This window comes from Trichechus manatus, unplaced genomic scaffold (assembly GCF_000243295.1).
Source record: "Trichechus manatus latirostris isolate Lorelei unplaced genomic scaffold, TriManLat1.0 scaffold00002, whole genome shotgun sequence".
NCBI lineage: Eukaryota > Metazoa > Chordata > Mammalia > Sirenia > Trichechidae > Trichechus > Trichechus manatus.
Window position 1 is genome coordinate 2,177,373 of NW_004443938.1, and position 13,025 is coordinate 2,190,397.

The 13,025-nt window shown below is 44.6% G+C and overlaps 1 protein-coding gene across 1 annotated transcript in view; it reads left to right on the forward strand.

The window, feature by feature from the left end:
- The window catches only part of SMOC2 (SPARC related modular calcium binding 2), a 168,022-nt gene that overhangs the window by 37,881 nt on the left and 117,116 nt on the right, over positions 1-13,025 (forward strand). The window contains exons 5-7 of the mRNA XM_023728234.1: positions 5,142-5,189; positions 9,956-10,006; positions 11,122-11,196. Of these exons, the coding sequence (XP_023584002.1) occupies positions 5,142-5,189; positions 9,956-10,006; positions 11,122-11,196 (174 nt within the window). The remainder of the gene's footprint in view (positions 1-5,141; positions 5,190-9,955; positions 10,007-11,121; positions 11,197-13,025) is intronic.

The following is a 13,025-nucleotide window of genomic DNA, read 5'->3' on the forward strand; positions in this document are numbered from 1 at the left end:
GGGCAGGTGATGGGCCTTCAGCACCAAAGACCTTAGTGAATGGGGACAGGGCAGGTGATGGGCCTTCAGCACCAAGGACCTTAGTGCTTGGCTCACACGACCCCCTGAGGTAGACAGCATGCGGGCAAGGCTAAGCTGATGGTGCTGAGAACACCCAGCACGTCCTACCTGGGAGGGAAGGGCAGAGCAGGGACCATGGGACCTTACTTAGGGGCAGGGCTTCCCTAGACCTCTGCCCTTAGGGACTCCGGGGTCAGCAGGCTGGTCAGGTTCCCAACAGAGACACGCTTGTCCAGGAGACGGGAAGGACGTGGGCTGGTCAGGTTCCCAACAGACACGCTTGTCCAGGAGATGGGAAGGACGTGGCCCTCTTGGTGCCTTTTCTTTTTTTTGTTGGTCCTTCCCCTTCCCTCCCTCCTTCTTTCCCTCCTTTCCTTCCTCCCTTCCTTCCCCCTTCCTCCCTGCCTTCTCCCTCCTTCCCCCTTCCCTCCCTGCCTCCTCCCTCCTTCCCCCCCATCCTCCCTTCCTCCCTGCCTCCCCTTCCTCCCTCACTTCCTTCCAGTGGCATCACTAGGGTTGGTGTCTCCCAGTAACTCATGGTGTCGCCCTCCACCCCCATGGACCTCCTCCTACACCAGACCATACAGAATCCTTAGTAATGTTTTTTGTACTAATGTTACTCATAAATCGTAATTCCTGTGTATCACTCCTTCTTTTCCTTTAATTACTATTTCATTCTCAAAAAAGTTATATGTTCACAAATACTAATCACCATACTATTGCAGCTAAAACACCAGAAAATTTGACAAAATCAGCCACTATAAAAACTCTGGCAGCAAGGAAAACAACAGGGCACGCGCGTAGCACGTGCAGAGGAAACCACGTGCAGATGCAAAGCTTCATTGTAACCGAGTAATAACGACAGCTCTGACGGGCGCACATGAGAAGCTTCAAAACGTAAATTAGCATAGAGTTTTAGCCTTGTAGGTATACTGACACATACCAACTGGGCTTACGAAAACTGTTTTTGTTGTTGTAACTAACTACGGGGGTATTTCTACGGACAGTCATCTTGATGTCACCCCCTCTGACAGTGTCACCTGGTACAGTCCATCCCCCCTGCACACCCCTAATGATGCCACTGCTTCCTTCCTCTTTCCCTCTCTCTTTTTCTTGCTGAAGAAAAGCCATCTGCTATTGTAAATCTGCCCCAAGAAGTGAGATTTCCAAAAAGGGATAAATCACAGAAACTGCTTGTTTAACTCCATGGGAAGGCGCCATCCATCCCAGGCTGAGCAAGTGCTCCACGCAGTGACCTGACCCCATTAAACCCTTCACTGCCCCACTAACCGTAAATATCACAGATCATGCTTTTCTTATTTATTTTAAAAGTGCATTGAGTACTCATGAAAGAAGCTCGTCTTAGACCACCAGCTCTTTCAGCAAAATACTGTGTCCTCCACTGGGACTGTTTTGGCAACACGTTGTTATTGCTGAGTGTGGCTGGATTTGAACCAATTGCTTAGGACTAGAACACTTAGTAGCTCATTATTCCTCCCTAAAACCATAGATATTTTCCTCATATTGTATTTTTGTGGTTTTTGCATGCCCTAATTGCTATTAAAAAAAAAAAAAGCCACGCTTTTTGAAATAGCATTTACACGGGATGAGAACTCACAAATGGAAGACATTCACACGTGTCCCTCGGAACCCAAGAGGAAGGCACATCCTTGGGGGGTGTCTTTGTGTGAACAGATAATGATCAAAGCTCAAAGGTAGAGCTGACCAGCCCACAGTTTGCACACCTGTTTATTGTCTTCCAAAACGTGTGCATCACCCTGAACTCCTAGGCCCCCCTCTGCACCCACGTGTTGGGATCCTGCCTGTCACCAGCACCCAGGAGTTCTTCAGCAAATTCTTATCTCTGGGAACATGTAATAAAAGAATTCTGGTAGCGGTTTTGGCTCTGGGTCCATGTTAGTGTGCATGGTTTTCTCGTCACGTGGAGAGGATGCTAAGCTGTGTCCCACATCCCCAAGGACACAGTGGGTCAGGAGGGTGTTGGGAGAAGCCTTTTTTTCCAGAGGCAGTTGGAAGATGAAGTCAGTGTGCACACAGACAGGTATGCCAGTGTTCATGGCAACACTATTGACAACAACCAGAAGGTGGAAACAACCCAAGTGTCCATCAGTGAGTAAATGCACAGGCAAACTGTGTATGTCACACAATGCAATATCACTCAGCCACAAAGAGAAACAAAGCCTGAATATACGCTACAACGGGGATGGAGCTTGAAGACATCACCCTGAGCAAAATACGCTAGACTCGAGAGGACGAATACTGTATGACCTCACTTACATGAAATATCTAGATTAGGCAAGTGTACAGAGACCAGAGTTCACTGACGGTTGCCGGGAGTGGGCGGCGGGGGGAAAGGGGATCACTGCTTAGGGGGCTCTGAGTTTCTGTTAAGGGTGAGGACAAATCGGGGAACGTATAGTGGTGATGGTTTTAGAACGTGGTGAGTACAATTAATGTTGCTGAACTGCACGTGTGAAAAATGTTGAAATGGCAAGTGTATTGTTATCTATATTTTTACCGTACAGACACACACACACACAAATATCCCCTATTGGATCTCTTCCAAATTCTGTGTTGCAAAAAGTAGTTGAATCTTGGAGCAGAATATCAAGGGACACTTGGCTCTGTTTTAAAATGATTTCTTATATATTAAGAACAAGATAAAACTGTTTTTGTACGGCCTTATTTAAGTCAATGCAGGTTGGATTCAGGGGCTATATGAGCAAGATACACTGTAGGTTAGGGTTAGAGGGAGAGAGGGAGAGAGAGGGGGAGGGAGAGGGGGAGAGAGAGAGGAAGGGAGAGAGAGAGAGAGGGAGGGAGAGAGAGAGAGGGAGACCGCCTGAGGCAGAGATAGATCAGTATTCACTGTTGTACTCTGAACACAGCCACTAGTGGGATTTTCGGTGGGCGGTGTGGGCTGTACTGACATTAGATTACAAAGTGGTGTGAGAATTCAATGGAGAAACGCTCTCGTGAGGGAGTTCCAAAGATGGCTTAGGAGTTTTCATTCACGACAGAGAGCCCTACATAGGTCTGTTCAGAATCTTACCCGAGTATTGTTAGTTCTAGTCAAAAGTGGGAAACATTGTTTCTTTGACTCACAGCAGGAACACATCTAAAAATAAACTGATGACTAAGAAACCTAAGCTCTTTAAGAAATCTAGATCTGTAAATGCAGAGCCCTGAAGGATGAGACAAGGAAGGAGGGATTTTCAAAGCTTCATGCGGTGGCCGCACGGACGAGGGGGCAGCTTTATTTCACAGGGGTACTGAAAAGCAAAAACAAAACAAAAAACACAGTGCTGTCATTGATTCTGAGTCAGGGTGACCCTGTGGATTCAGAGTAGAGCTGTGATCCATAGGGTTTTCATTGACTGATTTTTCTTAAATAGATTGCCAGGCCTTTCTTCCAAGGTGCCTCTGGGTAGACGTGAATCTTCAACCTTTCGGTTACCAGCTGAGCATGTGAACTGTTTGCACCACCCAGAGACTCTCTCCAGAGTCAAAATCCTGTATTTCTGATGCCTGGAAGCCATGTAACATTTCACCAAATGGTAACAGTGACAGTTGGGAAACGGTTTGGGTTATTGTCCAAATCCAAATCCGTTGTCAGCAAGTCAATTCCAGCTCTTATAGGACAGAGTAGAACTGCCCCGTAGGGTTTCCAAGGAGCAGCTGGTAGATTCCAATTGCCGACCTTCTGGTTAGCAGCCGAGCTCTTAACCACTGCGCCACCAGGGCTCCTGCGTTATTGTAAACACCTAAAAATGGTCTAAAAGTAGATGACCAGGAAAATCGTGTTCGTTTTTATCCACTGGCAAAATTAACTCTCCAAATGCTTCACTCAGTAATTTCATCCCTATGTGGCCGGGGGAGGACTGGCGTGTCATGACAGGGCTGCGCGCAGGCCTGGGACGCGGGCGCCGGACAATCAAGAGGGTCCACATGTCAGCCACCACTTCCCGCGCGGCACCCACAGCATGGCGGACACGCACCTGTGGGAGTGGGTGTTACGGAATGGTTGCGTTTTGTTTCTTGAAGCGTGTGAGAGCCCATAACCTGTGTGTGTCTTCAGTCAACCCCTCCAGGGGATAGAAGATGCCCAGAAGTTTGTTATTTCTCTGCCGTCAGCACTCCTTCAGAGGAATGACTTTCTTCTACCCTTTCCCACAACATCGCTGTCCTGTCTCCAAGAAACTGGACAGACACATTCGCAAAATATCCCAGAGCGTGTGTCTTCAATGTACACGGGGGCCTATATCCCAGCGAAGTATTCAAAATTTAAAAATAAATATCAAGTTCCATTCCATATGCACTCTTTGCTAAGGAGTATTACCTAGCACGCACCTAATTCTAAAGGTGTTCTGAACAGAATATTCTGATCTGAGTTGGAAGCTAAACTCCCAATTAGTTCTGAACAGATTTCCTTTTTCTATTCCTTTAAGCGGGTGTAATAAGGATAAGGAAAATAGCTGGTACTGTAGCAGTTTTGATCTGTTGGGGAAAAAAAAATACCTCATATTTGTAATATAAATCTGTTAGTATAATATAAATGTTAAAAAAAACATGTCACAACTTACTTGGTCCGCCTTAGTATTTCCTGGGCTCCTCTAAAAAGAGATAATTCGTCAGTTTTCTTTACTATAAGCTGGAATCAAGCTAAAACCAGGGCTTTTACTTAGCTTCAGTTGCATAACCTCTTCATTACTTTAAATAGCGTTTTAATCTAATTATCTGCACTAGCTCAGCATGGTGACATGTGAGAAGGTTATCGTGAAGCTTTTCGGATGAAGAAACTGTAATCTTCTGGTTAAAGGGTCCCACATACTTGTTCAGCTAGTTAACGGCAGGATTTGGAGCTAATCTTCTGTTTCCCAGTCTAGAGAGTGTTGCTGCAGATGGCATTGTCCCCTCGGGGCACTAGGTCGCGTGTGTGATTTAACTGGAAAGTGCCAGGCTCTGTGAACTAATCAGGATGGATTGGAGTGGCTGTGTGACCTAGTTCTTGATGACATGTGATGCTGAAACGTGATCTCACTCTCCCCGTCTTTGTTTAGGTTCTGTAAATGAGAAGTTGCCCCAACGAGAAGGCACGGCAAGAACAGGTAACTATCTTAAATGAATTTCCATGATGGTGCACAACATCCCAAATATGGTTTATGTCCTGAATTCAGAATCGAACATGTACTAGTAATGGTAGAAGGAGCCCTGGTGGAACCAAGGTTGAACACTCGGCTGCTAATCAAAAGGTTGGGGTTTGAACCCACCAGTGGCTGCATGGGAGAAAGACCTGGAAATCTGCTCCCTTAAAGACTGCAGCCTAGAAAACCCTGTGGGCCGTTCTACTCCGTCACATGGGGTCGTACGAGTAGAGATCAACTGGACGGCAATCAACACCAACTGTAATGGTAGTGACAGCTGAGACGGTTAGTTAATGAAGTATTCATTCAGCAAACGTGTATTCAAGATTTACTCTTGCCAGCCACTTTGCTGGGTGCTGGGCATAGAATCTGCTGGAAAGCCCACACGTGTCCAGATCAGGGGCCTGGGACTGGGCTGTGGCAGGACCACCTGTAGATGGTGTAAGAGATGGAGTTGTGGGTCCACCACGGGAACATGGTGCAGCGGCCGTGGACGGGGTCAAGGACTCTGTTTCCGCTCTGCAGATGATCCTACAGCATGCCATCTCAGGGCACCTCTGATGAAGATGTCCCAACTGTTCCCCACAGGGAAGAGGGACACTTTTCCTTCCACGAGAGTTGCTTCCTCCACCCCCGGTACAAACAGTCCAGAGAGCCCACCATTCTCAGAGTCAGCTTGTAGCTGACGGGGTTGTCTTCCCGTGGCGAGAAGGTGCCTGTGGTGAACCTGCTCGTCCAGTTTTCTTGGCCCTTCCTTCGGCTTCCACCCTTTAGAACCAGTGACAGTTCTCTGCTTTTTGGTCTTATATCAACCTTTGAAGTCAGAAGTTATTTTTATAAAACTTTATATTATGTCATTAACAAACAGTCTTGGCTGTCACTACCATTACTAGTGACAACAGGCAATGATGTTGAAGAACCCAAATCTTGGGCATTCTCCTTTTTTCTTTGTTTCTGACGGAGGTTATGGTACATTGAACCAGTTGTTGTTGTTGAGTGCTGTGGAGCTGATTCCGACTCGTAGAGAACCGGCAGCAGAGATAAAAGTAATACAAAGCCTAAAATTCTCTAGTTGTATTGAATTCACCTCCTGGGGCCCATGTTGAACCTGTGGTGGATACGTCCCTGCCTTAGGGCCTTCACCATCTGCCTTAGTTCCCTGGTGCTGCTGTAACACAAATACTACAATTGGCTGGCTTTAAAAAATAGTCGCGTATTTTCTCATAGCTTGGGAGGCTGGAAGTTGATTCAGGGCACCAGGTCTAGAGCCTCCCTCTGTCCACTCGGGGGAAGTCCTTGTCGCAGCTTCTGTAACCTTCTCCTCGGCATTCCTTGGAGGGCTCCTCGTGGCATCTGTCTTTCACACGTTTATGCTTGCTTCTCTCTGTGTTTAATCTGCTCTTTCATATCCCAGAAGTGGTTGGCTTAAGGCACAGCTTACACTGACAGGGTCATGTTAACATGACAAAGGAAGTCCTATCCCCAGATGGGGTTACAGCCACAAGTCTAGGGTTTAGAATTTTGGGGAGACTCAAGTTAATCCATAACACAGTCTCCTCATATTATTAACGTGTGGTATTGGAATATACTGTATTATTAACACGTGGCACGATGCTGCACACATTGGCACAAGCATACATTTGGGCCTATTGGAAGGACACTTGATGGGGTTTAGAGAAGAGCAGTGTTGACGGGGTGGGCTCAGGAAAGAGTGGGCGCTGGACTTGACCTGCTGGATGGGGAGGATTGGGACAGGTATAACGTGGAGCAGGGACAAAGCCCATTTTCCAGCGGAAAAGTGGTCACAAACAGGGCATTCTGGGGACATTGGCAGGAGAGGGGTTTGTGTTTGGAAAGGAAGGAGGTAAGTCTGCAGAGCTGGGAAGCATTTGCCTTTTGAGTGGCCTTACACACTAGAACAAGCTGTTGGGGTTTAAGCCTAGAAGTTAATGGGTGGGGACATATCGAATTTTTGCAGAGAAGAGCAAACGACGATGTTCCTGATTAGAAGAATTAATCAAACAAAGAGAGGGAGGAGGAGACTGAGGGGTCAGAGTCTTTCAGGGGCGATTTGTTCCCTGATCTTACTCATGACGGCACATACTGAGCCCTGTGATACATTCCTGGGGAGCTGGCACACGGACACAGAGAGTAGTTTCAGGAAAGACATGTTCCCTCTACTTACGCTCTCTTGATCTGCAGACATAAACACCTGGAAGTCAGCATCAAAGCTGGCTTATGTTCAAAGCAGATGTTTAGCAAACTCTAATGGGTGGAAATGGAAACACACAGCGCTACATGATTTTTGCTTTCCTTTCTTGCTGGTGAGTTCAGTAGGTGCAATGATTTTGTATAACCCATTGCCGTCGAGTCGATTCTGACTCATAGTGACCCTATAGGACAGAGTAGAACTGCCCCATAGAGTTTCTAAGGACTGCCTGGTGGATTTGAACTGCTGACCTTTTGGTTAGCAGCCATAGCTCTTAACCACTGCGCCACCAGGGTTTCCATGAGTTTGTATATTGGGATAAAATTTACTCCAGTGATGGCTGAGTGGAGCCTGGTGTAAGGAGGAGGCTGATGGTGGGAGGAAGGATGGCAGAAAACAGAACTGCTTAGGATTCGGGGTGGAGGGAGGGGAGAGGCAGGCAGGCGCATTTTCACACCAACGTGGACCCAGTGATTTGAGGAACAGGTTGGTGGCCCTCAGCAGAAATATACAAACACAAAACTCATCGTGTATTTAATTGTTGTCATTCCAAATCATATAGTCAATTGTTATCATGCCAAAAGAATTTAAATACGTTCCCCGTTTCATTTTAGTTTCATGGACGTGTAATCTTGGAAGAGGATTACAAAATATTCGATAGCAAAACACTCTGAGTTTAACGTTACCATCACTAGAGGACTTGGGGACGTCAAATAAATGATGCTGTATTTTGTTAGTATTTTGACAAATAGCAAACTATTTTTCCAAGGAATTGTGCAATGCTAAAGACTTTTGAAAACTCCTTTTTGGTTTCTTCTGAAAAGAACTTGAGAGAAACTTTGTGTTTTTTCTTTGGGTGGCTAGGAAGCCACGGATCACAGTTCCCTCATCAGCCCGAGTAGCCTGGCCCTTGTCTCTACCACAGTGTCTTGTATTTGATCCTGAAATTTCACAACGTGACCAAGGCACAGTCATAGAAGCTTCACAGACACATCCAAACACCTTGAGGGACCGAGCTACTGGGGCTGAGGGCTGGGGACCATGGTCTCAGGGGACATCGAGGTCAATTGGCACAACATAGTTCATAATGAAGATGTTCTCCATCCTACTTTGGTGAGCAGCATCTGGGGCCTTAAAAGCTATGAGCAGCCATCTAAGATACATCTATTGGTCCCATTCCATCTGAAGCAAAGGAGAATGAAGAAAACCAAAGATGCAAGGAAAATATCAGTCCAAAGGACGAATGAATCACATGAACCACAGCCTCCACCAGCCTGAACCCAGTAGAAATAGATGGTGCCCAGCTACCATCGCTGACCACTCTGACAGGGATCACAATACAGGGTCCAAGACAGAGCAGGAGGAAAACGTAGAACAAAATTCAAATTCATAAGACCAGATTAGTGATCTGACAAAGACTGGAGGAACCCCTGAGACTATGGCCCCCGGACACCCTTCTAACTCATAACTGACTCTGCTCCCAAAGCCGACCTTTCAGCCAAGGAGTAGACAGCCTATAAAACAAACAATAATATGTGTGAGGAACGTGCTTCTTAGTTCAGTCAAGCATACAAGACCAAATGGGCAACACCTGGCCAAAAGCAACGACGAAAAGGCAGGAAGGGACAGGAAACCTGGATGAACGGACACAGGGAACCCAGGGTGGAAAAGGGGAGAGTGCTGACACATTGCAGGGATTGCAACCAATGTCACAAAACAATTTGTGTATGAATTTGTAAATAAGAAACTAATTTGCGCTGTAAACTTTCACCTAAAACACACACACACAAAGAGGCTTATGCTTTACCAGGAAACCCCAGGCGTGTTTTTCAATTAGTTATAAAAAGATCACTCAGTTGACATATGTTTCCGTGAAGTTGGAGTGGCGTTCTGTAATCCACACTGCACCCCTCCATCCTCTGATGGTTTTTACTCTTGCTGCCCAACTCCACCCCGTCCCACAGTTTCTCATGTGCCCTGTTCCAGTGCAGAAGTGACGAGAGGGAGTCTAAAGGCGTACATAGAGGGACAGGACCGCCATTGCATCCATGGTTCTTCAATGCTTGCCTCTCTGCTTAGGGAACCAGTGGGCAGATTAGGTGCATCTGGCTTGGACCCTGCTGGCCGATCTCTCCTTTCTTATAACACCTGGCGAGCTAAGGTCACCAGCTGTTCGTTCCCAGCCAGCCTTCTATTGCTTACCTGTTTTCTATCTCTTCCTCATCCATCCTACGGAATAGGACTGGCTGTGATGGTTTTGAACCACATCCAGCATTTCCCTTCTTGACATTTGTCTTAAGCCATGAACAGCGTGTTGAAGTAGCCCCTCAAACCAACACCAGTTCATGGTTCCTGCCAAGCCACGGTCTGGGGGTCAACCGTCCCATCTGCGCGGTGTGGGTGTTGTGATGAATCCGTGGGGGCTGTAGGCAGACTGTCAGCATCAATCACGTGTGCACGCTTATTTAACTTGCTCTCATAATTGTAGTCTCCTTGCAAATCTTTTCCATTCTGAATTCAGATGACGCGGCCGCTCCTGTGCTGGAGACTCAGCCCCAAGGAGATGAAGAAGGTGAGTCCCGGGGGTGGTGTGGTCTGTCTTGGTGATGGAATTGAGGAAGGGTGGCTATGGAGCTGGGGAGATGGAACCAAACTGTCTCGGTTAGAACTCGACTTAAAGTGGGCTGTATTCAGCCTTTCCCGCCTTACGAGAGCATTTCCATTATCTTTCCCTGATGACTTTGGAGGAAGTGTTTTAAGTATTGGTTGTTGACTACGAATGACACATTGCTTTCGTATAGCAGAAAGCTAAGTCATTTTATTTTGTTTGCTTGTTTATTAATCAAAATTTAAAGAGCCACAGTATAAGCAGCCTTTAACATCTGGTTATGATTGAAATAGTACAACTTGGATAATAGAAAACATATATTTCAAAAGGGTGCAATGACATGTGTTGTTTTTCCATTCATATTTCACATTTTCTAAGTAGCCGTAACAAGGATGGATTTCCTATTCTTACCCAGGAATAAATTGTCTGAGGTACTTTCGAAAAAATCAGCCACTGAAAACCCTGTGGAGCACAGTTCTACTCTGACGCACCTGGGGTTGCCATGAGTCGGCGTTACCTAGATGACAATGGCTTTTTTTTTTTTTTTTACTTTTTCCAGTGTCTGTGTTCTTAGGTATAAAATAGTGATCCTACTATACCCATTAAATTTGTTTGTTAAACAGTGTTACTAAAAGTGATGTGTTCCCAAAGTTATATTTTAAATATGGTGTTTGTGTTGAGACTTTGAACTGAGCAAAACTCTGTGTGTGACATGGGTAATTATCTTTACCGCATAAGAATACATTTTGGCACATTGGGGCTATTTTTTCTTTTAAAACTTTTTTTTTTTTTTTTAAGTGAGACCCATCTGGATTCAAATAGTCTTTAATTATACTTTTGGATTAAAAAAAAGAAAAAGAAAAACGTGCTAAAAATAATATTTTACAATGTATATTATTGTTTTTTATCTTATCAATTTAATCACTTTATTTCTTTAAAATATATAAAGTGTGTTCATTTATTGATTTTTTTTTTTTTGTTTTTTTGGTTTTTACTCTTAGGCTACCTGCTAAAAATCGTTGAGAGACTTTGTGTTTTTGTGATGAATGAAAAATCATGATTTTATTTTCATTTATTAGATATTGCGTCACGTTACCCCACACTTTGGACTGAGCAAGTGAAAAGTCGGCAGAACAAGACCAACAAGAATTCAGGTAAAACCGAGTTTAAAGTTACTCTGTAAGATGTGATTTAATAGGTAGAGAAAATGACTTTATCTTCTTGAAGTTAAATGTAGAGTACTTTTTTTTCCTTGGTTACAGTGAGTGATCTCAAAGTCATTCTTATGACTTGACCACAAAGAACTTTTTCCAATTTTGGCATTCTTTGTCAGATTTTCTAAATTCTTTCAAATATTGTTCTGCATAGTCCAAGAAAACTACAGTAATGAAGTATAAAAATATTTGATAATAAATATTTGAGGTTTGACTTAATTTCAGTGATGCCAGCATGCATGGCTAATTTAATTTAAAATCCACCAAGTTGTGTGTGTTGTGTTTGCTACAAACAGTGTTGGACAGAACTTTCGCTGTTTAAAGCTGACTGCTTTGACGTTGTGTGGACAATCAAGTAATGGCTGCTTCATCTTCGGTTAGTGATCTCAGTGGGTTTCGTGGAGTCTGATTCTCTCTGAAATTTGTATCTAAGCTCTCAGTTGATTGCCTGTGTGTTCCCTCTTGCTTTTCAAATGAAGTCTTTAAAATTTTTTATCATTTTTTTTCTCAATAAATTCCTATTGAAAGGAACAGTCAGTCTGGGCTCAGAGGAGTCCCGCTCTCGATGCGGCACGGACAGCAGCAACATGAATTTTCTGCGACTGGCTGTGAGGTTAAAGGTGGCACACACTTACTTCCAAAGGCTTCCTAGCCTCAGAGCTTTGTTTTATCTGCGGTTACATGTTTTTCTTCAAAGTATATTTTTAATATCCGTTTATGAAAAGAATTCAAAAGCTTTATTAGAATTCAGCATATTAAGTAGTATCTTAGTTATCTTAGTCATCTAGTGCTGCTATAACAGAAATAGGGCACGTGGGTGCCTTTAACAAACAGAAGTTTATTTTCTCACCGTTTAGGAGGCTAGGAGTCTGCATTCAGGGAGCTGGCTCAAGGGGAAGGCTTTCTCTCTGTCTCTCTCAGTGTCTCTCTGTCTCTGTCTCTCTCTGTCTCTCTGTCTCTGTCTCTCTCTCTCTTGTCTGAGCTTCTGCTCCTGGGCGATCTCCATGTGGCTTGGCATCTCTGTTTCCCCATCTCTACTTCCTAGTTTGCTTGTTTAATCTCTTTTATATCCCAAAAGAGATTGAGTTAAAACAGACCTTACCCTAATCCTGTCTCATTAACATAACAAAGAAACCCATTCCCAAATGGGATTATAAAACCACAGGCATAGAGGTTAGGGTTTACAACACATATTTTTCGGTGACACAGTTCAATCCATAACAGGTAGTTCGATTTCCTTGCCAGCATCTACACCTCTTACATACACATCCTACTGAGTTGACGTTCAGTTTTGACGAGCTATTTCACAAGCTACCTCTAAGCCTCAAGACAGACTTTGCATAGCAGAACCGTTTACTGATTTACAACTGCAGAAGTCCAAGTTGACAAAATGCTAAATGAACACCAGTGTGATTTTTCTCCTTTCTAAAGCGTTCTCGGGTCACTGAGTTTCCACCTGAACATTTGCCCAAATATATTTGCCAGATAGCACCTAGAATACACATTGGAAACCTCATATTATCCCATTGCACATTATGTGGATTCACCAGTTATTTTTGGTGGGTGAAAATAGCCAAGCTGATAATCCTGTTTCCACTGTTATACCAACTGGAATGTACTGGGGACAGGGCGGTGGCGGCAGAGGCATCATGGCGCACGTGGGGAGATGCAGAAGTAGCGACGAAAACATTGATTGTAGAGCTGTTCCTGCCAATAACTTGCTGTCATTTAATCCATCCCTACGTTTATGTAACACATGCTCCTGAGCA